Here is a 27,281-nt window from a genome sequence, read left to right as displayed (position 1 = left end):
TTCCTTCTCCAGGGCACCAAGTCAGCACTCAGCAGCCTTGGGGCCATGCCGCTGGGTGCAACGGGGACACCTCCCGACAAGCTGTACACTGTGCCCTGCTGTGCACGGCCCTCGGGCACAGGCTCGCTGCCAGGATGCACAGGGAGGGGTTACGCAGCCACATGAAGTCTCCAGCCTTTTATTCATACGAGGACTCAGAGAATACACGTCACCTGCTGACCCCGTGTGGCAGGACACAGGCCTGGCCGCTGCCTGGCCAGTGACCAGCAGGGCCGCCCCTTGCAGAGATGCACGGAGGGCGGGACCAGAGCACAGACCCCCTTGGGGCCATCCCTGAGCAGCACAAGTGCTGCCATCCTGGCACCCCACTCGCTGAGTCCAGCTGGCCCTCGCCCACAGGGAAGGAGGCCCCAGGCTTGGCCCCCAGTCCGACACTAGCGGGGCCATCATGGGGTGGGTGTGCCTGCCTGTAGGACTGGGCTGCCTGGGGGAGCCACAGGCTGGGGGCCCTGGAGCCAACACATGCGAGGGCCATGCCAGGGGTCCTGACCAGTGGCCGGAGGCCTTCCCCACCCCACGAGGAAAACCAGAGCTACACCAAGTGGCCTTCTCAGGGGCCCAGTGCTGGTTAAGACCACTGTCCTGCCCACGCTGGCTTGGCGTCCCCCGGACCTCCAGGACCACGACCCCGCCTGAACCCCTCCCCAGGACTGGCAGCAGCTGGGGCCCAGGTCCCTGTAAGGCTGTTTTGGAGGAGCTGAGGAAGCGGCTCTCAGGCAGCAAGGATGAGGCATTTGTAAATGTCTGCATGTCTGGAAAAGCCCTTAACTGGCAAAGCCCCCCTGGCTCCCTGCAGGGGGCAGGGTCAAGGAAGGGACCAGGCGTCCCTCTGGCTTGTGGTGCCAGGACTCACTGGCCCTGAGCTGAAGTTTCACCAGGCGCCCAGCATCCCTGTGGCCAGGTGACAGCCGTGGGTCACCACAGCCCTGACCTGTGTCATCCTGAGCTGGGACCTGGGTCTGGGGTGGGGGGGATGACAGGAGGGAGGACAGTGGCCAGGCTGCTCCTCCCTGTAGGTCCTGTGCAGGCCATGGACCTGGCTCCCTGCGAAGGGGATGCCTGGGCCTGCTCTCCTGGGACAGCCAGGAGCAGCCACCCCACCCCAGACAGCTGAGGGCAAAGCCTGGGTGCGTGCATGCCGGCTGCACCCAGGTCCCTCGCTGCTGGTCTTTGGCAAGGTCCGGAGGGCCCACCTCGCCAGCCAGGCTCTCACCCGACACAGGGGCTTTGGGAGCTGGCAGCATCACAGGGTAGGGGGCCTGGCTGCATATGAAGGGTTCATGCATAATCTCAAAGGCCCTGCGAAGGCCCTGGATGGCAGAAACCCCAACACCCTCTCAGGGGTTCTCGGGGCACTGAGGATTGGGAGCCCCTAGTTCTCAGCAGGAGAAGGCAGGAGAGGAAGGCACAGGCTCGCTCGTGCTGTCCAGGGAACACTGCTCAGGGCACCTCCTTGCAGGGCGCCTCCCAGGCACTGCTGCTGTGATGCTGCAGGGAGCTGGGGCGAGAGGCAGGCGGGCAGGCAGAGGGCGGCCACCAGCATCCATCCCCAAGGTCCCTGAAATACATGGCTTTTGGGGACATTATTCCCAGCTGACCTGAGGGCCTCATACAGAAGTAAGAGCCAGGGTGACAGCAAGGCCAGGCCTGGGGGGCCGGCAGCACGAGCCGCACGCCAGTGCAGTCTCTGAGCAGCCCTCCTTCCCTGGCCCTCCCTGCCCTGTCTGCGGCCTCCAGGCCGAGGGGAGTTAAATATCGTCTGTTTTACGTTTGGCAAGGTCAGTCCTTGGTCTCGTCCCTGGGGCCGGGGGTGGTTACCGCCACCGGGGCCTGGCCGCTGAGAGGACCAGGGACAGGAGCAGGAGGGCTGTGCAGGCCTGGGGGCAGTGGGCCGCTCCCGAGGTCTTCTGCCCCTCCCGCTCCGACAAGCCAGGGAGGGCATGGGTCAGGGGCGTCCGTGAGCTGGAGCTCTTCCTGTTGCTTCTCCGGCCGCAGATATCCTCAGGGCAGCCATCACCACTGCCTGAGCCGCTGCCATCGTCACCTGGGGAGCAGAGGAGGCTCGGGCAGGCCCACTCAGCTCTGGGGACCCTGAGTGCAGTGTCCCTGTGTGTGGGCCTCCCACGCGCCACCCTCACCACAGCACCCTGACCCCCGGGGACCGGCACTCCCTGGCTTTGCCAAGGCTGGATGAACATCCTGGCCAGGTCTCAACTGTGCTCGGGGACCGTGGGGGAGCCTGGGCAACAGCAGTGCCCTCAGGGGCTTGGGCGGCCCCGGCCCTGCACCCCTGCGGGGCCCCGTGGCTCTCAGCCCCCGGCCCGCACCCCTGCGGGGCCCGCACCCGGCCCGGGGCCCAGGTCTCACTGGCGTCCTGGAAGTCCGAGTCCTCGCCGTTGTAAGCGCTCCGCAGCCGGTTGGTCATGATCTTCAGCTGCATGATCTGCTGGCGGATGGTCATGTCGGGCTTGGTGATGTCCACCTCCACCTCGGGGTTGTTGATCTGGTTGGCCAGGCCGTCGCCCATCACCTCGGGGAGGTACCTGCGGCCAAGGGCGGGTCCTGGATGACTGCGCCAGTCACTGCAAAGGGGCACTGCCCTCCCACTGCCCTTCTCTCGCCTGGGCAGTGACAGGCCTGATGGGAGCCCACGTAGGCCCCATGACAGTGGGGTGGGGCACACGGGGGTGGGGTGTGCTGTGGGGGCGGGGAGAGGGTGAGGATCTGGGCCTCATCCCGGCTCTGTCCTGCTGTGTGTCTGTCACACATGGTCCTGTGCACACAGCACCCGGGGCCACAGGCTGAGACCTCAAAAGGGGGATGGTCTGCGGTCAGCCAGGGGGCACCTACCGGCCCTTGGCCATCCCGTTCCAGCAGCGGTCGTCACTGGCAGCACTCATGGCCATCTTCTCGCTGCACAGTGTCCCTGGGAGACTGATCCAGAAGTCCTGGGCGTCACGGAGCTGGGCCTTGGCCTCAGAGACCTGTGGGTAGCAGTCAGGCCCTGGCCCAGCCTGCCCTGCCCTGCCCTCCCCCAGGGTGCCCTGGCCCAGCCTGCCCCCTGCCCAGGGCCTGGCCCCCACGGGGCCACTCACCAGCCTCTCCAATGTGCCTGTTGGTGGCTTCTCCTGCAGGACCAGCTTGCCTCGGTGCCGCTTCTCCTCAGGTCCGGGGCCCTGAGGGTTCACCTGGGGGTTCCCGCAGCTCTGGATGACCTGGGTGGAGACCACAGGGGTTCTGGGAGCATGAGACCATGTTTGGGACAGGCCTCCATGCCCACCGCACCCTCCTGCCCAAACCTTGGTCGTGAGTGTGTCCCTGTTGTCCTGGAGGGCGTTGAGGGCCTCCGCCAGCCACACGTGCACGTTGCCGATGACGCTCTCCGCGCCGGACGGGCCCCAGAACTTGTCAGTGATGAGCACCATGGAGTCTGGCATAGGCGTGACACAGAGGGCATTTAGTGTGTCTGCATGCTGGCCCCCTTATGTGACACATGCATGCAACACACTGGTCCACCCATGACAGCCTGCACGCGTGTCAGCACCTATGGGCTGATGATGTGCTCACTGACTCGTTTTGGGGGCATGTCTGTGGTGTACGTGTACGTGAGCTCACACGCGTGACGGCACGCGCTTCTGGCCCACTGTGTGCATGTCAGCCCACCAACATGCTAAGTCTTCAGGCTGGCTCGCGTCACACCATCACATGCACACGTGACACGTGTTCATGTGTGTTGGCCCTCGGTGTCAGCACGTGTCGGCACTTACAGGTGCTGGTGTGCAGGGGTGCTGACCCACCGCATGGCAGCACGTGTACATGTCACACACGGTGGCCCACAAGGTGTCAGCACACATACACACCAGCTGACCCACCACGGCAGCATACATGTTAGCTCATGCCTGTGGCAGCCCCCATGTCACATGCATGTTGGCATGTGCTCATGTGGGCCCATCATGTGTCACACATGTGTTGGCATGTACCGTGTTCCCCTGAAAAGAAGACCGGGTCTTATATTAATTTTTGCTCCATTAGGGCTTATTTTCAGGAGATATCTTATTTTTTCATGTATAACAATCTACATTTATTCAATTACAGTCATGTCTTCTTCTGGAACATCGTCATAATGTACTAAATGTGTCCGTCTGGCTGACGATCTTAACTGGGGCTTATTTTCAGGGAAACACAGTATGCATGCTGGGGCACTCGCTCAGTGGGGAAGGACAAGAACTGAACCCCCGGGCTCCCTCCCAGGCAGCTGCCCCCGCCACACCCCACCTGAGACATTCACAAGGAACCCTTGTCCCCTGGCCCCAGGCCTGGCTGCCCTGCTGGGTGGTGGCAGTGAGGTCTCACCCAGAAGGTTCCTCCACTCGGCGTCCAGGTCGGCCTGGTTGGCCAGGCAGCCCTTGAACACATTGCGGCAGTAGTCTGGGCAGGGCCGGGCGCTGGGGACCCCCAGGCAATGCGCACAGTACACCAGCTTCATGACGGCCCGCGAGCACTCGGGGCCCAGGGGAACCTGGGGAGCCAAGGCAGCCTGAGCACCTCATAGCCGGTGCCCAGTCCCCGGGGAGCCCTAGGGTGGGGGCTCTGGACAGAAGTCACGTGGCCTCGGGTTTTCCCATCCACAGTGGAACCTGGCCTGGCCCTTCTAGGGGGTCCTGTCTCTTCTCAGAACCAAGTGGGCCTGCCAGTCCTGGGGGCACTCGCCCTAATAATCGCTACGGTCACAGTGCCGGGACTTCCTGGCACACTGTCACTGACCCTCCCAGGGAAACCCACCCATAACTATACCCGCCGTGCACACGAGGCTCAGGGCTGGGGATCACTTGCTAAGGATCGCAGCTGGAAGGGGAGGCGGCTCACAGCCAGCGCTGTGGGCCTGCGGCTGATGCCCTCTCACACCTGCCACCAGGTGAGTCTGACACAGGCTGCCCAATGGGGCGAGGCCCGCTGTCCTGTATGGCCTCGGGCCCCTGCCTACTCCAGCCTCCAAGGACATGTCTCTCATCTCCTGTCCACCTGACCCCTGCAGCCGGCTCAGCGTCCAGCCCCAGGCCCTTCTCTTCTCCTGTCCAGACCAGGCGTGGCCGGGGACTGGGCAGGACAGCAGGTGGGCGGCCCAGAGTGGAACTCACACCCTGAGGTGCTGTCTGAAGGTCCTGGGCAGAGCCCAGGGTCGGGAGGCGCGCAGAGGCCCATGCACAGGGGGCTGGGGTCTGCAGTGGCGGGGGCTGGGCGGGGGCTGGGCGGGGGTCCCTGAGGGCTCTGAAAGCCCTGGGCAGCTGTGCACACCTGGGCCACCTTCCGGAGCACGTCGCCAGCCACGCCCAGGCCCTGCACGAAGGTGCGAGCAGCCACAAAGGCGCGGGTGGCGCGCAGGCGCAGCTCGCGCGGGGCGTCCCCAAAGGGCCGCAGCGCCTCGGCCTGCTTGCCCAGGCAGTCCAAGTAGTCGTCGGGCAGCTGGCGCTGGGGGTGCGGCTGCCTGAACAGGCGCTCGAGCAGGCGGGCCCAGAACTCGGCCAGTGTGTCCTCCAGCTGCAGGTCGGCACCGCGGTAGTAGAGACGCAGCTCCGCGTACAGGTCCCGGAAGGCCCTGGCGCTCTGTGTGTACAGCTCGCCAAAGGCGCTGGGAAAGGTGTCCTGTAGTGCCCGCTCCGAGTCGTTGAGCAGGTGCTGGAAGTGACCTGGGCAGGGGAGGTGGCCCTGAAGCCTTGGGGGCCCTGTACTCCTGACCGCCCCACACACTGTGGCAGTTGGGCCAGGCTTCAGGGCAGCTGCCCAGAACACCTGCACAGGGTCCCCACCCATGGGACACAGCCGGGTGTTGGGCGGCCCCTGAAGGGGCTGCTCATATCCCAGCCACCCCTCCCCAGGCGGCCAGGGAAGGCTTCCTCTGAGTGTCATCACCAAAAGCACAGAGATGGTATAGCTGACCCAACAGGGACAGGTGGGTGCTTATGCACGGAGGCCAATGAAAGCTGGCCAGGCTCAGCAGCCATGTGGAAGTGACATGGGGCCCCTGGGAGCCTGCGAGGCCAGCTGCGGTGGGCAGGAGTCCAGGAGCCGAGATCCACCAGCCTCCAACGGAAGCCACGCTGGGCTGCCGTGGCCTCAGGTGCCAAGGCCTGTTCTCTCTGCTCAGGCTTGCCGGCCCATAGCACTGCCAGGTGCCTTCTCCCTCCAGGGTCACTTCCTGGAGACGCCCTCCCACTGTGCCCACTGTAGGTGTCATCATGTCATCCCGCCATTGCTCGTTTAGGGCCTCCAGCCCTTGGCCCAGACTCAATGTGACATCCTCAGGGGACTGAGATTATCAATGACTCATGCGGGGGGGCAGCTGCCCTAGAGACGTGAGGACCACACGAGGGGCCTGAAAGCCCTCCCGCCCCACCCGAGGGCAGGCCCAGCACTCTGCAGCCCTCACGCTGAGCTCCCTGGCACTGGGCTATCTGGTGGCAGCACAAGGCTGGCCCCTGGCAGGTGACAAAGAGCACAGTGGGTGACAAAGGGTCCCCTCTGAGGGGCTGACAGAAATGACAATTCTGCACTTCCCACACAGGCACGTGTGCCAGCTGTGCCCAGCATGGGTGTCTGTCTCAGAGGCCTCACTCTGGGGCTCATGGATGCCCTGCTCGGGCCCCTGCCCACGGGCAGCCTGCTGCTACTGGGACCCCCCCTAATCCCACCCCCTGCGACCTCTCCTCAGCAGGGGAGGCCCCGTGTGTGCCCTGCTCCCCATTGTGGCAGCATCCTGCGGTCCTGAGCCCCAGGGTCCACTCACTGTCAAAGCCCCGTAGCTGGGCGGCCAGTGTGGCCTGCAGGGCACGGCCGCTGTCCAGGAGCGCAGCCTCCAGCTCAGCACGGCTGCGGTTGGCCAGGTTCTCCTCCATCTCGCTGGTGCAGCAAGTGTAACCCTGGGAGCAGATGCGCAGGTGCTCACCTGTGGGGGGGGGGGCTGCGTGTGAGGGACAGGAGGGGCGCAGGCTGCGGCATGTCTCCCACACAGGCACTTTCGGGGCAGGAGCGCGGGCCTCAGGCTGGTGGGGTTTCCTGGGCGGAGTGGGCATGCACAGCTCAGGATGGGGTGCCTGAGGGAAAGCAGCTGGGGGTGGGGGGCCGGGGGGGCCTGTGCAGCCCCCAGTGCTTCCTTTGCAGGCTCCCACCTCCGGGACCCCAAGGCCGGCGGGGGAGGGCGCAAAGCAGGGGTGAGCTCCAGGGCAGATGTCAGAGGTCATCCCCACTTGGCTGCTCCCACTCCCCCAGCCCCACCCTGCTGCGTCCATGCAGTGAGGGAGGCCCCCCAGCGCTCAGGAGCAGCTCAGGGCACCTCTGTACCCCAGCACAGAGCAGCCTGGGGTCCTGTGGGGGTGGCTGCCAAACTCAGGCTCATTGGAGGAGGCCCAGGCTGAGGTCTGACAATGGGACGGCAGGAAGGGACCCCTGAGGCGTAGGGGGGCAGCGTCAGTCTCCTGCCCCCAACACTGCGTAGGGCGAAAGACCTACTGCGGGAGAGGGTGTGTGGGGACAGACAGTTCTGGGCTGGCCAGAGGCAGTGCCCCGAAGGGTGCAGGCTACCCAGGTCAGGACAGGGCTCCAGCATAAGCCTGCTGGGGGGGCCTGATGCGAGCCCTGCCCCCTTCAGGTGTCTGCTCCCTCTGCACCCACAGCCCTCTGTCAGCTCTGGTGCTCTGGCAGCACTGCTCACAGCAGCATACTCGCCATGTAGCCAGCCACCTGCCACGTCCTTAAGGACAAGCTGGGTCAACACAGTACCCGTGGGGGAGGGGCGCCTGTGGGGACAGGCCCCTGTGGGGAGGGGCGCTACAGGCTACTTAGTGTGCAGGCGTGAGAGGAAATGCTGCACCTTTAAAAACATGCTGGTCCCAGCTTCATAACAACTGTGTTTGGTGGTGGTGTTTTTTTTTGGGGGGGGTGCTGCGACCAGGAAACAGGCTGGCAGAGATCAGGCTTCTTGTCCAGCTTACACAGTGAGGGGCCAGACGGCTCAGGCCCCACCTCACTCCCTCCTCACAGCCCCCCTTTCCTGGCCCAGTCCCCAAGGCTGTATTTCCCATGGAGGAGGGTCCCTTTTGGTACCAGCCTGGGCTGGGCTCCAGTGCGAGTGGAGGCAGGGGTCTGGCCTAGACAGAAGCTGTGTGGGGATGGGGTTGAGGGGTGCGCTTATGGACAGTTGTGGGGTGGGGGTGGAATGGCCTGGGCAGAGCTCCCAGGGGACCGAGGCTGTCCTGAGGTGGGGTCTACTAGGGACCTATCCCAGGGCGTGAGCTGTAGTGGTGGGCAGAGGCCTGGGGGTTATAAGACGAAGTAGTTACCTAGTTATCTCCAGGCTGAGTTAGCCCTGAAGAGCTTGCTGGGGCAGCCAGGTCACCCCCTCTGCAAGCCCCCCCACCCCCAGAGATTGAGACAAGTGAGTGGACAGAACAGAACCGTGTCTGGGCTCAGGTGAGGAGTGACATGACAGTCAGGAGAGGGTGGTGGTGCTGAAAGTACGGTGGGAGGGCGCTGCAGGCTGCTGCATACATGGGTGGGACTGGAGGGGGTCAGAGGGGCCTGGGAGCCACATCACCGTGCAGGGATGGCAGGAAGCAGGGGGAGGGGCGAGGGGCAGGAAGGACCACCCCCTCCCTCTGCCCCACCCACCCAAACCTGCCCTGAGCAGCCTCTCTCCTCAGGACCCTGACACCTTCCTCCTCCACCCAAGCCTGCCCCCCACACACACACCCTCCTGCCCCTGGGACTGCATGTGTGGGGACTACCGCCCCTGGCAGTGATGCTAGCAGGCCCATTGAGGGGCTGTGGCCCCCACACTAGGTCAGGGCTGACAGGCAGGTGGGAGCAGTGAGACCATCCCCTGGAGGGCTCCAGGCCTGCAGGACAGCAGTCAGGGCTCTGGGATTCGACCCTGGGGGGAGTGAGCCTTTCAGGCCAGGTATGGGGCTCCTGGCAGCCAGCTGGGGTGAGGCCCGGAGCCTGGCCCCCAGGGCCTGGCAGAGAGGACGCACCCCTGTCCCCCAGCTCCTTGGGGAACAGGTCCCTCCAGGCAGGGACACTAGAACACCCCCTGCTACCCGCCTTCCCTCTCAGCTGCTTTCGCTGACTCTGATGTGTGGCCTGGACCCTGGCCAGCAGGGGCAGGATACACAGGACCAGGGCCATCTCCGGGACCCAGCCAGCAGAGCAGGGCAGCTACTACTGAGCTGTGTCCCAGAGGGTGGAGGCCTCGCCAGGCAATGGGGCTGTGTGCACCCAACCAGGAACCAGTGGTCCCCCCACCCTGCCAGCTTCCCCCTCCCACAGCAGGGACCAGAAGAGCAGCTGGACAAAGACACCCACCTGCTGCTCACAACATGGTGGGGCTGGGGGGTGGGAGGAGGGGTGAGATGGAGGCCGTGCCCTCGGGGAGTGGGAGTCAGCAGGTGCCAGCCTGGGCTCAGCTGTGACAGGTACTCAGGCCAGGCTGGCTGGGTCACGGGGCAGTGGGTGGCCTGCAAGGACATAAGCACTCTCCGGCCAAAGGGGTGGCATCCCCACTGGCTGCCGTCCCCCCCAACCCTTCTGGTCCCCTGGTGGACCCAACCCCCATTCCCGGACCTCCCATTCATACAGACAGAAGAGAAAGCAGCCCAGTCCAAGGGGAGGTGAGGACTAAACTTGGAGACACAGGAAGCACCCGTGAGCTGGCCCCACCCGTCCTTCTTGGCCACCTCGCCCAGCCGCCCGGTGACCTGCGCTCTTCCGGCAGCCCCAGCACAGCCCCCGTCCCTCCCTCCCTCCTCGGACACACACGGGAGTGAAGACACGGAGCCAGAGCCTGGGCGACGGCCTGAGGCCCCGGGCAGGCTGGGCCGAGGCAGCCCCCTAAGCCCACTGCAGGGCAGCACGGTGGCTAGTGGTCGAGACATAGAAACTGTGCTTCCCTTCTGCCCAGCCCTGTCCCAGCTCGGCCTGGGCTGTAGGTCATCTGTCGGACCTGGACATCAGGTGGGCAGAGGTGGGTTCTGCAAGGTACCCCAGATACTTCCCGAAAAGCAAACATGCCTCTCCTGGCCAGAGCCAAATCGTGCTGGGGGAGGGGCGCTCTGCCAGGAGAGGGGATGAGCTACCTGACCCTGGAAGTGTGTAAGTCAGACTACAGGGAATTCTCCACTTGCCATTCCAAACCCCTATATCTTGTCTCAGCTCAATACTTGGAGAAAGGCAAGGACCAGGTTGGGGTCTGGTCCTGCTCCCCACCCCCCATTCATTCTAAAGCTGCCAACTCCACTGCTCTCATCCCCTCCCCCTGCCCCACCCCTCCCCACAGGGAGGCATGAGCCTGCCTCATCTTCCCACTGACCCCTCCCCTCTGCACTGAGGCTGCTCCTGGCCATGGCCGGGACCCTCCCTCCTTTCTGCCTGGCTCCCTTTGCTGCATTCTGGACCCTTCCTAAACTCTCCCTTCCCTTCGTCTTTGGGGGCACTTCCTCCTCTGGGGAGCCCAGGCTTTCTGAGGGGAAAAGGAGATGCTGCTGTTTCATGGCAGGTTTGTTAGCCCACCCCCAGTCCCATTAGAGCCTCTCCTCCAGACCGCGCCCCCAAATCCCAAGCCCCTCAACTCCCAGATTGTCCCCCATCCTGCTTCTCAGGTGGAAGTGCCTGACCGTGCTGGAGAAGCCCATCAGCAGCGTGCCATGTCCACCTGCAGGTTGGGACCAGCTGGGTCCCCCCAGACTCTGCTCCTCCTCACTGAGCCCATCAGTCCTTAAGGCTCACACCCTCCTGCCACCTGCTGATACAGCCGCAGCTCTCAGCCCTGCTAATGGAGCCCCCGTCCAGCCGCCACCCCACCCGTGTGGTCAGCCAAACACCTTAAAACACAACCCCATCCCACACTGGTCACCATCTCCGATGCTGGACACAGACCTCATTTGCCGGGGCCCAGCCGGCAGGCGCCTGTGACTGACTGGTGGCCACAGAGCCCTCACAAGGAGACTGCAGAGGGAAGATGGCGTCACGCCAAACCCATCTCTCCAGAAGCTTCCACAGTTCACCAGGGGTATGTAGGCTGCCTGCTCAACCACCTTTAAAGCCACATCCCAGATGCTCTGGACCAACCGACCCCATCATCGCCTGACAACCCCTATTTCAGTGCAGACCTTTAGCCAGCATGGCCTCTGGGCTGTGATGGAACAGTGACACAGACAGTCCCAGGCACCATGGCCCCAAACACAGCAAGGGAGGGACCCAGGTCCGGAAAGCGGGACGGGGCTCCTTCCCAGCCCTCCCCTCTATTCCATCTGGACCCTAGGGCAGGCCTGGATGGCTGACTGGCCGGGGTTGGGGGGGTGTTACAGAAGTTTTCCCCAGCAACAGACCCTTCTCTGGACAACTGCCCTGCGCCCACGCCCACTCCTGGACCCCACGGAGCGCCAGCGGGCAGCGGGATGCTCCTGACATGTCCACCAGCCTGCTGGGCAGGGGCACTGGACGCGGGGCAGAAGGGTTCCTGGGCACCGCCCACTGCCAAGCTCCAGACCCTCCTTTCTCATCTCTGCACCCCCAACCCCACCCCAAACTTTGACTCTGGCCAGTCCCTGTGGCAGGGCCACACCTGAGTACCGAGAGGCCCTCCAGGAGGGTGGCCTCAGACCACATGGGAGAGGACATTTCAACCATCTCCCCCGCCTTAACACATCAACAGCAGCAATCACCCCTCCCCCTCAGCAACCAGCACCCTGCCCTGTCCCTTCCCGACCACCTCACCAACCACCCAAGCCCGTCCATCATTTCAGCCAAATGACATTGTCACCAAGGAGCCCCTCTGCTGCCGCTGAGCCTCCTTCACGCACCACAACCCGGAAACCCGAAACCGAGGGGCGTCAGCTGCAGACGGAGCCACTGCCTGGGTGGGGGGGTCCGCCCCCAGGCCCCTGAGGGGCTCCCGCTGCCCGCCGGTGACAAGCGCTAGACTGGCAGGGGCTGCATCACAGGCAGCGGCGGAACAAAGGCTGAGCAGCCCTGGACCCGACCATTGCCGCCGCAGTGGGGGGCCCGGGCACCCCTGGGGCGGTCACCGGTCTCTGCTGGCTGGAGACGGAGGACCGCACGCGGTGGAGCGGCAGCCGGCGCGCGGGGTCTGGAGATGCGGAGGTCTTGGCGCAGCGAGGAGGGGGCGCTGGTGCAGTGGGTGAGGCGGCGTGGGGCGGAGGGGAGGTGAGGGGAGGAGGGCAACACGATTGGCGGGGAAGGGGCTTGCCGCAGTGGGTGCGGCAGGCTTGGGGCGGAGGATGGGTTTGCCAGAAGAGGAAGGGGGGCTCCCTGCAGGAAGGGGGCTGCGGCAGGCGGCGGGGGTGGGGGAGGGGTGGGGGGGCGCAGAGGGGCTGCCGACGGCGGAAAGGGCCAGGGAACAAAGTAAAGGTGGGGCGCTGACGGGGACGCCGAGGGGGCGACGCTGAGCTCGCGGTGGGGAGAGGGTGGGGTTGGATGCACTGAAGGTGGGGACGGGACCGCAGGGAGGAGATGAGGATGGAGAGGGGGGAGTGAAGGGGGTAGTGGCGCCTGGGGACACGGAGATGAAGACGGCTACGCAGCTGATGGCGTGCTGGGGCCCGGGCAGGGACCCCCAGCTTGGATCCCAGTTCCGCGGACACCACCACCGCCGTGGTCTGAGCCGCCTTCCCGGCGGCAGTAGCGTCCGCAGCTGCAGCGGTGACGCTCCAGGTGCCAGTCCATGGGGGCTTGGGGGTCCAGCCAGGAAAGACTTCAGCAGGCCGGGGTGGGAGGCCGCTGGACCAGGACTCTGCGGCCACGGTCGCGGCTGCCGCCGCACTGGCGCGAACGACAAGAGCGGCTCGCCACGCGGGACGCGTCTCCTTCCGCAGCCCCGCCCGCTCCTAGAAAACCCAGGCGGTCGCCCTGAGCCCCCTCCCGCCGCCTTCCAGGCAGCGGCCCACAGTGCCCTGGCTTCCCTCAGCAGGGGACCATCCAATGGGGTGCCCATCCCTGCCCCCCTGCAGCACGGCCGGTGCAGGCCTGGGTCCTGGTGCTCAGAGGAGCCAGGGCACCTGGGGATGGAGGTGTGCGTGGGGTCGGTGATGCCGTTTTTCCCCTGCATGGGGAGTGGCAGCTGACCACCCCGAGCCCCCTCTCCCACTGCTGTAGGGCACTCAAAGTTTACCTCAGTGACGGCCACTGGTCATCCTCTACTGCCCCCAGCCCAGCATCCCCCACCCCCTCTCACCTCAGTGACCTGGGTCTCCATCCCAAAGTCCTGATCTGCTTCCCCTGGGAAATACCAAACCCTACCTGGCCACACCCTCCAGGAGCCCAGCCCCCACCCCCAGGTCACCCTCCCACACCTGTGCCCCTCTCTGGAAACTGTTTAGATGGCTCCCACCAACACCCCTCCACTCCTGTGGCCCCAGCGCTGCCCGTACCTGCTAGCCCCACTGGAGAAAGCCACCCACTCAGCCTCTCTCCCCTCAGTGCAGCGGTCCTGTGTCCCCGTTGGCCAGCCTGCACATGGGGACATGGAGACTAGCCGGACAGGCAGCTCTTGAGCAAGGTGCCCTTGTCAAGGCAGGCCACAACACCTGACCCCTCGAAGAAGGGGGTTTCACCAGGTGACACAGGCTGCTCTCTGCACTGCCTAGTTCCTGCTCGGGGAGCCCCTGGGCAGGCCACCCTGTCAGTGGGCACCAGGTTTGGCGGTGCCTTGGTCAGGTGGTGTTCCCCATCGAATGCAGGCTTAGTCACACGTCTGGGTCTGGCGGAGAGGCCGGGACCCCCCATCCAGTGGCCTCTTCATGGCTGCTTCAGGGTTCAAAGGTCATGCTGTGGCCTCAGGACAACTAAGGGGTACAGGGGACCCTGGTTGAGGGTTTGCGTCTGTTGCACCTGTGACCCCAGGTCTTGGCTGCAGGGCAGGGAGCTCTCTCTGGGGACTGGGAGCGAGGTCCTCCCCAGAAGCCTTGGCCTCCAGGCCAAGCCGTGCTGTGGAGAGCACTTGGCTGGGACACGTCCACACACATCCATGACTGGCCCAGCAGCAGCACAACGGGGACTCCGGGGCTCTGCACAGCACTGCCATCTAGCTTGTCCCCCCACTGCTGGGGCCCGGGGCAGCCCCCGAGATGGACTGGTGTCCCCTCTGCCATGTGCACAGGGGACATCCTGCAACAGCAGAGGAGGAGCTGTCAGCCGGGTCCCCATAAAGACGCAGTGCAGGCCCATCCGTCCACCCATGAGTGCCCAACAGGCCAGAACACCAGGGGACCCTCCGGTGCCGCTGAGGGAGCCCTCGGGGGCAGCCCGCGCCCCGGCCCACACCCCGCAGGCTCCGTGAATACTGGAGGCTAAGCACACTGTTCACCCCGACCCAGCAGCTTCCCAGGAAGCCTGGCAGCCCTGTTCAGTCATGGGAACCCCAGCCTGGCATGCCAGCCCCTGCAGTCACCCAGCCAGCGTCACTGACACCTCCTCCTCACACACCCTTCCCCTGCCCTCTTTCAAGGCCCGCTCACGCTTTCCTCCAGGAAGCAGTCCCAGGACCCCCGTGGGCGTTCCCAGGGTCCCAATGGGCCACCCGCCCTGACATCAGGAGAGCTGCTCTGTCTGCGGCGGGAGCTTCCCCGTCCCTTGTCTCTCTCTGTCTTGTACCCAGGCCAGACCTGGTGCACAATGAATATTATGAAGAGCCTGAGTCTGTGCGGTGTTGGCATTTAAGGAAATAACCGTAACACCATCATGGCCAAGGAAGCAGCACCTCCCTGAGCTGAGCCCTCCCAGAGGCGCACGACAGCCAGCAGTGTGCCTGGAGGGGGGTGGGAGGGAGTCACAACCCACAGGGGGTCCCTATGGTCACAGAGGCCTGGCCACCTCCCCGCTGAGGTGGAGGTTCCCTGTGTGCTGTGTGCGGGTCTCAGCCCTCTCCAGTCTCAGAATCGTTTAATCTTCACAGCAGCACCTCTTTTCTATTCCATAGTGACAGAGCCCACCCTCAGGGGGAGCTAAAGTCACGCAGCTGGGAGTAGCAGCAGGGCACAGGGGGCCGCCCATGCATCTCAGCAATCCTGGCCTCCCGCCTGCCTTCAGTTCTGGTCCCAGGGGAATTCCCCAGCAGGAGGGCAGACGCCTCCCCTGAACAAGCTGCAGGTCGGGCTTTTTGGCAGGAGGGCTCCCAGGCGCTGAGTCAGCGTGGCCGCCCAGGCAGCATCTCGCTGGGCCTCCAGCACAAGCCCAGATCACAGGTGTGTGGGCGTTGAGTGGGGAGCCCAGCCCGCAGGCACGATGTCGGGGGGTAGGCACCGCAGATAGAGGACAGGACATGGTTAAATGTGAATTTCAGATAAACGGTGCATTACTTTCTAGTGTAAAAGCAATTGGCCCAAAAGAATTGAAAGCAAGGACTTGAATAGAATCTCGTACATCCATGCATAACCGCACTACTCACGGGAACCAAAATGTGGAAGCGCGTCCATGGATGGAGCAGTGGATGAATGAAGTGGGTGCATCCACACGTTGGAATATTACTAGGCACCAGGTAAGAAGTGCGACACTTGCTACAGCCTGCAGGGACCACCAAACACTGTGCTCAGTGAAAGCAGACAGACTAGCAATGACAAACACTGTGTGATTCCACTCACAAGAGGTCCCTCGAGTAGTCAAGTCCAAAGAGACAGAAAGTAGAAGGGTGGGTGCCAAGGGCTGGGGGACGGGGGAGGGGAGTGACTGTTTCATGGGGACAACCTGGAAAGACGAAAAAGTCCTGGAGATGACGATGGTGACGTTTGCACAGCGTGAATGCACTTAATGCCACGGAACGCTCCACTTAAAGATGGTTAACACAGTAAATTTTATCATGCATATTTTACCACCAAGAAAGCTAACCACCTCCCTCCAAATATTTGGGATATACTGACACTAAATACCAGGGGTGCCAGAAAAACGTATACGAGTGGACGCTTTGGTCAACGTTGCTCAAGCAGTAGTTTGCCATAATCAGAAGTGTCTGGAAGCTGATGGGAACCACTTTGAGCACCTCTTGTAATTGCAGAAGTCAAACGTGACTTGTATTATCTTTTGTTATTGGTATATATTGAGCATTACAATTTTAATACAGTTTTCCTTTCTTAAAATGTGGATACATTTTTTTGGCACCCTCTGTATGTGGGGCATACTAACGCTAAAAACCTATTTGTTTATTTGAAATTCGATGAAATACAGTTCAGGATTATTCAGTCTGTCTGGAATTCCAATTTAATGGTGTGTCCCGTAGTTTTATCTGCTAAATCTGTCAACCTCTGTGGGGTGTGGGGAGAAGCCTAACCGAAGTCACACAGGCTCCCGCCCGTCACACGTGGGCATGCAAACACATGCACTTGTCCCCACGGAGTTGACCTAAGCATTTGCCTGCTTGCCCAGCTCCCCAAACGTGGGACCCGACCTCCTGTGGGTCCTGGGAGCAGGTGGCAATATGGAGACCATCTTACCCCCTGACTTCTCCAGCTCAGCTCCTCAGGGGTGGTCGGGCTGGAGTACCGTCACACAAGGGCCAGCTCTCTAATGAGGCAGGGGTTCTGCTCCCCCAGGTACTGCGTCTCGGTCCCCACCCTGTCCAGCTACATCCAGCAGGCAGAGCAGCACCGGAGAGAAAGAACGTGTCTACGTCTCCAACAGCGGCTCCCGACAGGAGGCCTGAACGACAGAGCATGAATCCCGCCTGGCACCATGAGGGGCATTCCACATGCGAGAGCCAGTTCTCATGGCCACCCCGAAAGGCAGGCACTGCCAGCATCCCCACTTTACAGAAAAGGACACCAAGGCACAGAGCGGTTCAGTAACTGGCCCAAGGTCACACAGCCAGTGAGTGTGGCACTGGCACCTGCCCCTTGACAGGCTGGCGGGGACCAGCAGGGCAGGTTGTGGCTTCCTCTGGGGATCTCTTCTTTTCTAAGATGACAGACACTGAGAATGGCCACTGGACACAAGGGACACTGGCCCTCTGCCAGGGGTGTGGCCTCCCTCAGAGCCCTGTGGTCAACGCGCCCCTGCAGCCTTCCTGACTTTCTGCCCTGACCAGTCTCCTGTCCCTCCTCCTGAATGTGTGCATGAAGTATGCTACAACCCTCGGTCTCAGGACACAAACTCTAGATACCTGAGAAAGTGGGGGCAGGGGAACAGCCCGGGGCAGAGGGCCCACCCAAGGAGGCTGGGCCCTTAAATCGTCACCGAGAACAGGGCGAGAAGGCCACAGCTCATAGCAGGAATGGTCAGCTGTGCCTGGGGCCTGCGCCACCTGGGTGGGGCGGGTCTTCACTGTACAGACAGGGGTGGGGGCAGGGGATGTGATTGCAAACCCCATGCACTTGTCGAAACCCACGTTATTTGTCTTTATTTTTAACTTAAACAAGTAACACGTGGTCACTTGTCACTGTGCCCAGCAAAGCCACAGCTCATGAGACCTGATTCTCAGCCTGTCCCTGCACTGACAGCATTGTTTGCGGCTACATTTCAGCACCAAGAACAGCACCTGGCACATAGTAGGAGCTCAAGGCACACCTACTGAGTGATTCAGAGACTGATCTTTCGGGTGTGTGTCCCCGTCACTGCCACCTGCAGGCCAGGCTCCCACACAGCCCCAGGTATTTGGAGAGGCCCCCGCCCTGGCGCCCAGGCTCCCCTGGGTGCAATGAGGTGCCACCAGCCCCTCTTCCCTGTGCTCTGGGCCCCCTTGGCTGTCCGCTGAGGCCAGCACACCCCTTCTCAGGATAACGTTAATGAAGCAAAATGTATGCAGCGGATCACCAAGGAAAGCAGTTAGCAGAGGTACAACACAATTGACGCGGGGCCACTGAGCCTTCCTAGCTGCAGGTCTAACACCGGCGAGACTCTCCAAGCTGTGGTGAGTGGAGATGGTATTTCACATCCTCTGCTACGAAGGTAAAGGGGCAGGAACGTACCAGCAGTTTCTGTTGGTGACCAAATCCCGGCTACTGTAATGTCATCGTTGCCTTGTTCATAGTAACAGGAAATGCTAACTTTTGGTCAGAGGTTTGCAAAAACCTTTCTCAGCCTAGTTGACGAAGCCCTGACTTCTGTCCCTGGGTGTCTCCCATGCACCCCGGTTAAGAGCCCCGCCTCTAATGCCCATCCCTCTGTAGTTCACCTGCCAGCCACCCCTGCAAGGCTGTCCTGGGCTGAAGCAGAGGGTGCCCCCTCCCCTGGGCATGTGGTCCCCGACCTCTCCAGCTGCACCTGAGTCACTGTGACAACAAAAATGCCCCTAGGGCAGCTGCTCCTGGTTGGAACACCCACCTTACTTCAGGGAGGAGGCTTTAGCTGTGTGTGTGTCTGATCTGTGTCCCCAGTGTCCCCCAGCTTCCCAAACACAGTGACAGGGAGGTGCCAATCCCTGGGTGTTAGTTTACTCCAAGGAAGGATGTCAAGACGCCTGGGAGTGTCCTGTGGGCAGCCCCTGCCAGGCTGGAAGAGGGGGTCGGGGACGTGGAGCTGAATTATTTAAGAGCCTTGTCCCTTTAACATACATCTGCTAGTCCAGGGCGTGCCACACCCCATGACAACTGGAAACGCCAGTGAATGCCTGAGCCAACTCTGGCAGCAGGTGGCATCATCTTTCTTCCCAGAGCCCGGAGGTGGTCACAGGTGGGCGGGGTGTACACCTTGTAGCCCCAGATGCTTGTTGATGCACTCAGTTGTCACTCACGGCTCACCACAGGGACTCAGATGGCTACGGGTGGCCCTCGGCACTGATGATGGCTGAGACACAGGGATGGGCCCAGACAGCCACCTGCAGGCTCTGACAGCCGTCGTCGGGGTTGGAAACGTTGTCTGAAGGTGTGTGCAGGCCACACACCTCCACAGGTTTAGGTGCTGACAGTGAGCCCAGGAAATGTCTCCAGGGAGACTGAGGACCACAGTCACCTCCAGGTGTACTTGCCAGGGCCTGGCTCCCTGCCCGAGAGGGAGACATGCTGGCCTACAGCCAAATCTACCAGCCCGGGTCCAACCAGCCAAGGTGGGGAGGGGGCTTAGTGTAGACGGTGCCTGCCGGGCCCTGGACCGCTGGGCTCGGGGGGCCTGGCAGCCCCGACTATACCCTGATCTTCAGGGCAGGGACCATGGCTTTTCATCTCTGTGTTCTAGAAACTAGCAGAAGGGTGAGCATACAGTGGGTGGGTGGGTGGGTGGGTGGATGGATGAAGGACACGGCCAGCCCTTCCTCCTGCACTCTGGCCCACACATCCAATGCCTTCTGGACAGGGCCATGTGGACGTCCCCCCAGTGTCGCAGTCAGGCAGGCTCGCGTGGCCTTGCCCCCCACCCGCTCCTCTCTGGGGCACACCTCTCAGTGGTTGGCACCATCTCCTGGTGCCCACACCAGACTCTACCTGGGACAAACCTGGGCCAGAGAAACTCAGCAAGCAGGTGGCAGGGCTTGGGGGGGCAGCGAGGTGATGGGGCACCAGCCACTTGCTGGACAGGACTCTGAGCCCTGGGGTTTCTCACACCTGCACGCTAAGTGGTCAGACCAGATGGCACTCAGTGTGCCCTGCAGACACCTCCAGTCCTGCCTGCTCTGGGAGTCTGGAAAGGACCATCAGGCAATGGGCCAGCAGAGGTCAGGGTGTGGCTGAAGGAGGCAGGGCCTGGGACTGAGGCCTTGGCCAGCTAGGGGACCCCTGGCAGGTGGGAAGGAGGGCCGGGGAGGGAGGAGCCCAGAGCCGGTCAGTTCCAGCCCAGGTCCTCTCCTTGGCCCCAGGCCCTGCTGTGGCTGCCCCATCCGCTGGCTGGGCCCTGGGGCTCGCCGTGTCTCCTGCTTGAAGACCTCCCATTTGCAGGTGGGGACCCTGAGCCTGACCAAGGCACGCTGGTGTCACAGGCATGACTGTCCCAGCCAGGTGGCCCCTGGTCCCCACGAGGGTCTTAAGGCTGGTGTCCTTACTGGCCACCCTGGTTCCCGGATAAGCCACAAGGTGTGTGTCGGCAGGTCAGCACTAGGTTCCCACCCTGACAGGAACAGAGAAGCTGAGGCCCGGAGAGGGCAGGGGGCTGACCAATGACTGAACAGCATTGCACAGCCTGGAGCTAAGGCCTCCTGAGGCCGCCCAGACCAGGGCTGTGCCGAGAAGCCTTAGGTGGGGGGTGGGGGTGAGGAGCAGGCCAGGGATGGTCGCAATGCCTACGCTGTCACCTGGGCCCTGGTGCAGGTCTAGGCTGAGCCCCTAAGCTTGGGGGATGTGGGGAGGCACAGCCCTGTCCTAAGGAGCCATGACCATGAAAAACCCAGAGCCCAGGGTCTCCACCCACCCACCAGCAGGAAGTGCTCCATTCATATGCTAGAGCTTAGTCCCCAGGACCTCTGAAGGTGACCTCATCTGAGTATGGGGTCCTTGTAGATGTAAGTGGTTAAGATGAGGTCAAATGGGAGTTGGGTGGGCCCCTAATTTGATGGGACCCATGTCCTTATTCTCAGGAGGTGAAATCTAGAGGCAGACATGCACACCAGGAGAACACCATGTGACGATGAAGCCAGAGGTGGGCAGCCAAGGCAGGGACCCCAAGATCAACGGCAGCCCCTGGAAGCTGGAGAGGCCTGGGGCTATTCGCCTTCACAGCCTCAGGAGGGCCAGCTCGCTGACCCCTGAATCCTGCACTTCCAGCCTCTGAACTTGGAGACATACACTTGTGTTGCTAAGCCGCTGTGTCTGTGGAGTCTGTCCCGGCAGCCCTGGGAAGCCCATACACTCCCGACCCCTGGCACCCAGCCCAGGTCTGGTACATGGGGGGTGCTCCGAACATTTACTGCCCTGAACAGAGCCCAGGCCTGCCCAGACTTGGGGAGCACACCAGTAAACAGACAGAGCCCCACAGTGTGCGTGTGTTGGGGGTGCCTGGGGAAGCGGGGCAGCGGGGCCAAGCTCCCAGGGAGGAGGTGCCAGGTGTGTGCTGTGGGTGGGCAGGAGGAGGACCCGCTTGGCAGGAGGGGGTTCCTGTGCCAGGAAGGTGAGCCAGGCAGGAGCCAGCAGGAGATGCTGTTGAGGCCACAGGCAGAGAGGGGACAGGGTAAGGCTGGCCTGCCCCCTCCCCCCACCCTCCAGAACGTCCTAGACCCATCCAGGATTCCAAGATTCCTGCCCAGAGAGAGCAGGTGTGCGCCACTCACATGCAGGGCTTCCTGGGACCCATGGCCTGACGGCACTGACAGAGAACTGCCGAGGAGGCTGGAGGCACAGGCCCTGCCCCAAGCACAGTGGCGGGCCAGCCTCTGGGAGGACAGGCCAGCCCACACCCTACCCTTGGCTGCCATGTGCTCCCACTTGGGAGGGTGGGGTGGGGCCTGGAGTGGGAGGGGGAAGGACCATGGCATTCCCCCACCATGCGCCCGCCCCCAGGTGACTTTAGGCAGCTCAGGGCACCTGCCCAGGCCTGTTCCGGTCAAATACGTGTCAGAAAGGCTGCCAGCAGCATGGCAGAGAGGAGCTGGGCTCCGGGGGGGGGAAGGGGGCGGGCCCTGGCCTGGAGCCCTTACCCTCCTGAGCCTACAGGCAATGCTGGACCCCACCAGGCTGTGTTGGCAGTTAGACACGATTGGGGCTGGCCCCAGGCACCGAGCACAGAGACATTACACAGGCAGTGACTGGGCACAGGCTGCAGGCCCTGACACGGGTCCTGAGTCTTGGTTTGAAATCACCCTGAACCAAGTCGGGCCTGGGGGAGGAGGGTCTGGCTTACACGAGAGGTGTCCACTCTCACTGCCTGGGCACGTGCAGGCCCGGGCACAGCAGACACTGGCTGGCCCCGGCCTGACCTGACTGCTGCTTGGCCTCGGCAAGCCCCTCTCCCAGCCTGTCTCCCCGTGCCCATGTGTGTGGGTGCCCTGGCACAGGTGTGAGCATTCCCACACACGCACTGCCTCCCTCCTGGCCCTGAAGCCTCCTCTCTGGGGAGGCAGCTCAGCACACAGGCCTGTGGACCCTGCTCAGTGTTCCTAACTCACGCAGCCTGCAGCCAATTTACCAACAAAACGACCACCGCCTCCTGGGCTCGCCCACCCCGGGTAGGACGTCTGTGCCTGGGGTACTTGGCCCAGACTGGTGTTGGGGACAGAGCGGGGCTTCTCCTTGGGCTGGCCAGTAGCTCCCAGCCAGGCCACCCTCCGTGCACACCGGGGTTACCTGACTTATGCCCTGGTGCCCAGGAACAGCCTCCTCCACGGGCCCCGAGACAGCCACAGACTTGGCCTTCACCCGAAGGCAGCGGGGCCCGGCAGGGGTGAGGCCAGCTACATGGAAGGCCATTTCACTGGCAGCATTGCCGGGCTGCATCGGGGCACAACAGAGCAAGGAGGCTGGGCTGAGGCTCAGGAGAAGTCCCAGGTCAGAAGTTCTAACAGCCTAAGATGTGGAGCCCAGGACCAGGGGCTAACAGGACAGGACAATGGGAGGCCCCGCGGGCCTGGCTCTTAGCCCCCACTTCAGGCCTCCAGGCTGGATGGCAACGAGGCTTCCAGAAAGCAGGGAGCTGGGTCTGGGCAGCCGTCCATGCTATAGGCTTCGGGGTCAGTGGACAGGGCTCTGACCACTGAGCTTTACATGGACTGTGAAGGGCATTACATGGCTCTTCTGGGCCTCGCTTTACTTATCTGTAAGACAGGTCTGCAAAGAACCTCTCTGTACGTAGTAAGAGACACTGATCGCCCGAGTCTGGCTCACAGTGAGGGCTTGTCTCAAGGGCTGGGTACCATCAAGGGATCTGCACGGCCTCTGCAGATCCAAGCGCAGGGGCAAAGCTGAAGGCGCAATGGGTAGTTGTGACTATTGCCATTGTCACACAGAAACAGGCACAGAGAGGCCGCGTAGGGTGGGAAGCTGACACGGCAGGGCGGGCATTTGAATCCAGGCCCTAGGAGACATCCTGCCTCTCTGAGGGCTACAGCGCATGTCCAGCACAGAGGCTGCAGCAAGGGGCCCAGGCCATTGCATCAGGCAGGTGGCCCTGTCACATCCTGGCTCCCCTGCCACCCGCCCCCCCCCCCCCAAGCCTGATCCTCACACTGGGGATGATGAAACCTCAGCTTCTCGAATGGCGCAAGGACAGAGCAGCAGCAGGGCCAGAGGCTGCAGGCCACCTTGAGGACCCACGCCAGGCACACGGGGGCTTCTGCCTTCTGAACAGGACGTAGTACACAGAACCTTCTGGTCTGGGGGTGGGCTGTATGCCAGGCGGCTTACAAAAGCCCTGCTGACCATGGCTGAGGGACAGACACTAGGTAGGTTCTAGGAAGTGGGGGGGAGGTGCAGGACTTCTGATGACCCCTCACAGAATCTGTACCTACCACCCATGGTCAGAGCGGGCACAGAGAAGCAAAGATTCCTGGCGATGGGCCTGAGGAGTGGTCCTTAGCATGCTGCTGCCCACCCTTGCTGGCAGGCAGGCCCGACCCTGGGCAGGGGAGCAGCCGGCCAGTCCTGGTGGCACAGACAGTCCCATGGCCCTCTGACCGCCAACCCCCAATGCTGAGTCTCCAGGCCCCACCTACTCTCTCCAGGCCCTGCCCACTCAGCACAAAGTGGGACATGAGTGGGTCCCCAGTGAGTGTTGACTGAGAACCTGCTGGGTGCAGGAAGTTGGGCCAGGTTCTGACTACAGCAGGGAAGTGTACAGACGGGGTCCCTGTCCCCAGGACCCCAGGAAGGGTCAGAGATACGTGTCGGGAGGCCAGGCAGGTGTTCAGGAAACACCTGGGGACCAGAGGCAAAACCTGCTGGCATAGGTGCGTGATTCAGCACTGCAGAGGGGGCCTCGATCCCACACAGCACTCCGGCTGGCTGAAGGAGGGCTGCCTGGGCCATGCAGCACGGTGGTCTGCCCCACTGCTGGCCCCAGGCCTGCTTCCTCACCTAACATGGGGCAACAGACGTCACCACCGCGGGAACCGGTCATCCCCTTAGAGCCCGCCACCATTGCTGCTCCCTCAAGGCAGAGACTGGACAGGCCACCCCAGACACAGGGCTGCCCTTCTTCCCCATCAACCACAAGGAAGCACTGAGTCGCCATCCTGCCTGGCCTGGGCCAGCTGAGCCCGGGGTCCCCATGCTGAAGTCTGGCTGCTGGGCCTGCAGGAGAGGGGACCTAGGGCACACTGGCTCCCTGAGAGCAGCGTGCTACAGCAGGGCCACCAGAGGGCGCCCCGTCCTCGAAGACCAGGCTGAGTCACACCAGGCAGGAGGGGACAGGGCTGGTGGCCACTGCCCTGGGAGGTCACCCTGTTTCCTTCGCCCCACATGGCGCTAGCACTCCCCTTAGCGCCTGGGCCACATAGGGCACTCAGGGGTTCCTGTGCTCACAGGGAGTGAGGCTATGAGGGAGTGGTCAGGCAGGGCAGCTCCCCTGAAGGAGGCAGAGAGGGGAACCGGCAGGGAGGGGTGAGTCTCCCACATTCCAGACCCAGAGGAGGGTGGTACCTGACGCCCTGGCTAGTAGATGCTTGGACAGCTGTTGGATGGCCACACTCCCCCAGCTGGACGGCCAACACCCGCCTCCACCCATCACACTCACAGCAGCGCACTTGGCCTCTAACCCACTGCATCCACCAGGGCTGAGAGGAGAGGGGAAGGCTTCCGCCCAAGGAAGGCTGGGTGGGGGCAGAGACTCCGGTTTCTGGGGAGGGGTCCAGCAGGAAGGGCAGGGACGACCAGTAAGTTCCTTGGTTTGTCGGGGTGGGGTGCTGTGCGAGGTGGGGGAGCATGAACCAAACTGTGCAGAGGGCCTCCTGCCAGTCCAATGTAGTGGGGAGGAGGCCCCTGACAATGACAGGGCCCTGTCAGCAGAGGGACGCACAGGGAGGTCTGCCTTGGGGCACCTGAGAAAAGGCCTCTCCAGAACCTGGTGTGAGTGTGTGTGTGAGTGTGTGTGCATATGTGTGATTATGAGTGTGTGTATGTGTGTGAGGGTGTGTGTGTATGTGTGAGCGTGAGTGTGTCTGTGTGAGTGTGTGTCTGTGTGAGTGTGTGTCTGTGAACGTGAGTGTGTGTGTATGTGTGAGTGTGTGTACGTGTGTAAGAGTGTGTGTGTGTGATCTCTCAAGGCAGCCAGTCTTCAATGTGCCTGTCCCTCCCGGGAGCCTGGCTGCCCCTTCCCATTGCCATCAAGGAAGGGCCATGGACCCACCCACCCCTCATACAGAGACACTCCCCTCTCATTTGGCATTCCTGGCCCTGACCATTCCATGGCCCCCGGTGACCATTGGAGCATGGCCCTCACTACCCCTGTTTGGGAGGTCCCAGAGCAGGAAGCTGGTCTGCTGGGCACTGGTCCACTGTGCCCACAGCACCCTGTACAGACCGTGAGGCTCTAGCCATGTGGCAGTTTAAGGATGAAGTGTGGGGGTCTGGGAGGTCCTTAGGCCACTGCCCCACCTTCCAAGCTCACACGCACTCTACCCAAGGCGCCTCAGAGGACAGCAGGGAGAGGATGGGCAGGGCTGAGGCCGCCTGGGAGGTGGATGCTCTTACAAACAAATGACATTGGCTCTGGGCAGGATCCAAAAGGCTGACCACCTGCAGCTGGACTCCCTGGGAGGCGGCTCACGGCGCCGGGCGGGCAGAAGTTCCCGGGGCAAGAATCTGCCAAGCGCAGTCTAGCTCGCGGTGGCAGAGGTCCCACCTTCCCCCCCCCCAGGCGCCCCTAGGCTGCCTGTGGGGACCCCGTGGGAATCCCGGGTAGACCCGAGGTTCCTCCTGGAGAGACCTGACAGCGAAGTGGGAGTTCCTAGCCCTCGGCCACAGTCACTTGCGCCCCCCTGACAGCCCACCCCGCAGCTCAGCCCTGCCTGGTGGGGAGAGCGGCCCGCTCGCGCCCCGGGTCTCGGACTGCCTCCCGCCCCACCGCAGCGCCGGGCCGAGCTGGTGGCTCAAGACGCCCAGTTCTAGCCGTGGCCCTGGAGGAGCGCACTGAGCCGGGAACTGCCGGCCACAGCCCGGCAAAGATAGCTCCTCGAAGAAGGGGCCGATGTGCCTTTTAGGGGTAGGGGACTATGCGGGGAGGGAGGGCGACGCGGAGCTCGGAGGCGAGGGCACGAGCAGAGGCGCGGGGGGCCCCTAGGAGCCCGGGAGCCCTGGGCGAGTGGCCGCGCAGGGCCCACCATGGGAGAGCAGGAGGCGCAGGGGAGAGCCTGGGCGCCGGGGGTCCGGGGCCCGCAGCCCGCACTCACCCGAGATCTCCGCCTGGGGCACGTCGCTCAGGCTGAAGCCCTTGGCGCCGTATATCTGGCGAACTTCGCTGCAGCTCCGGCTCTTGCTGGCAGGGTCTCCGCGGGCGCAGGCGGCCAGCGCGGCAGCCGCGCACAGCAGCCACCAGCCTCCGGCCCCGAGCTCCATGGCGGGGCGGCGGCGCCCCCCGCAGCCCGCCGCGCCTCTCTTGGATCCCGCCGGGCCCGCGCAGCCCCGGCCCGCGAAGGGCAGAGCCAAGGTCCCGGCGCGAGGCTCGCGGTCCGCAGGCGGCGGCAGCAGAAGAGGCGGGGACAACAAAAGCCGGCGGCCGCGGCGCAGGGCGCGCTGGGCGCGAGGTCCGGCGGCTCAGTCGGGCGGCCCAAAGCGCAGCCGGCGAGCGAGCAGTCCCGGCCCGGCCCCTCGGCGGCCGGGGAGGGAGTGCAGGGGAGGGGCGTGCAGGACGAGGCGGGGCGCGGCCAGGGCCCACCGGGCGCTCCTCCCCTCCCCGGGGACTGGGGGACCGCTGGATCCCGCGGATCTGTCCACTTCCTGAGGGAGGCGGTGGCAGCGGGGGAGTCCGCGGGCCGCGTCTGGGGTCCCCGAGGGCGGGCCCTCCACGCCCAGCGCCCGGGGCGGAGGCACCACCTGTGGGGGCGGGGCGGGGTGGGGGCACTGAGGCAGGGCTTCCCCCGCCGGACGTGACATCACGCCTTCCGCGCACCTATCAGGGGCCTCCCCTCCCCCCGCCGAAATCGGCTTCGCTCCAGTCCTCCCCTCCCAGGCTCCGGCCCTGCGGTCCTGCACCCTGGCAGCGCGCACCACAGTCCGCTCCCGCAGCGTTCAATCCCCTTTGCCCGCTGCCTCCCTTCCTGCCTGCACCTCCTTACCAGCTCCTCGCCCCCCACGCCCTTCTCAGCCGCCTCCCCCTCGGCTCCATCTCACACCTGATGTTTTTGTGGGGGATGGTGAGGGGCTGTACACCGGAAA

At 63.4% G+C, this 27,281-nt stretch overlaps 1 protein-coding gene and 1 long non-coding RNA gene across 4 annotated transcripts; one reads left to right on the top strand and one right to left on the bottom strand.

Annotated features, from left to right (window-relative positions):
* Positions 1 to 162: 162 nt before the first annotated feature.
* GPC1 (glypican 1) lies at positions 163 to 26,939 on the bottom strand. Of its 2 annotated transcripts, none has more exons than XM_019711662.3 (9): positions 26,297 to 26,939; positions 6,845 to 7,003; positions 5,356 to 5,747; positions 4,414 to 4,579; positions 3,360 to 3,490; positions 3,156 to 3,275; positions 2,911 to 3,044; positions 2,428 to 2,603; positions 163 to 2,104 (listed from the first exon to the last, which is right to left on the bottom strand). In XM_019711662.3, the coding sequence occupies exons 1-9, from the start codon at positions 26,460 to 26,462 to the stop codon at positions 1,875 to 1,877; spliced, it is 1,674 nt and encodes a 557-aa protein (XP_019567221.1). In that variant the 5' UTR covers positions 26,463 to 26,939; the 3' UTR covers positions 163 to 1,874. The 2 variants fall into 2 exon arrangements, with proteins under 2 accessions (XP_019567221.1, XP_074172255.1); XM_074316154.2 differs by lacking the exon at positions 26,297 to 26,939 and adding an exon at positions 11,913 to 12,046.
* Positions 12,113 to 17,406, top strand: LOC109434593 (uncharacterized). Of its 2 annotated transcripts, XR_012490555.2 has the most exons (4): positions 12,113 to 12,250; positions 15,047 to 15,311; positions 15,433 to 15,604; positions 16,653 to 17,403. It is a non-coding gene; the product is annotated as an uncharacterized LOC109434593 (long non-coding RNA). The 2 variants fall into 2 exon arrangements; XR_016019851.1 differs by having other exon boundaries at positions 15,047 to 15,604; positions 16,653 to 17,406.
* Positions 26,940 to 27,281: the final 342 nt, after the last annotated feature.

The sequence above is a fragment of the Rhinolophus sinicus genome, chromosome 17, assembly GCF_057876585.1.
Source record: "Rhinolophus sinicus isolate RSI-liver-muscle chromosome 17, RSI-T2T, whole genome shotgun sequence".
NCBI lineage: Eukaryota > Metazoa > Chordata > Mammalia > Chiroptera > Rhinolophidae > Rhinolophus > Rhinolophus sinicus.
This window is presented reverse-complemented; position numbering and strand designations above follow the sequence as displayed.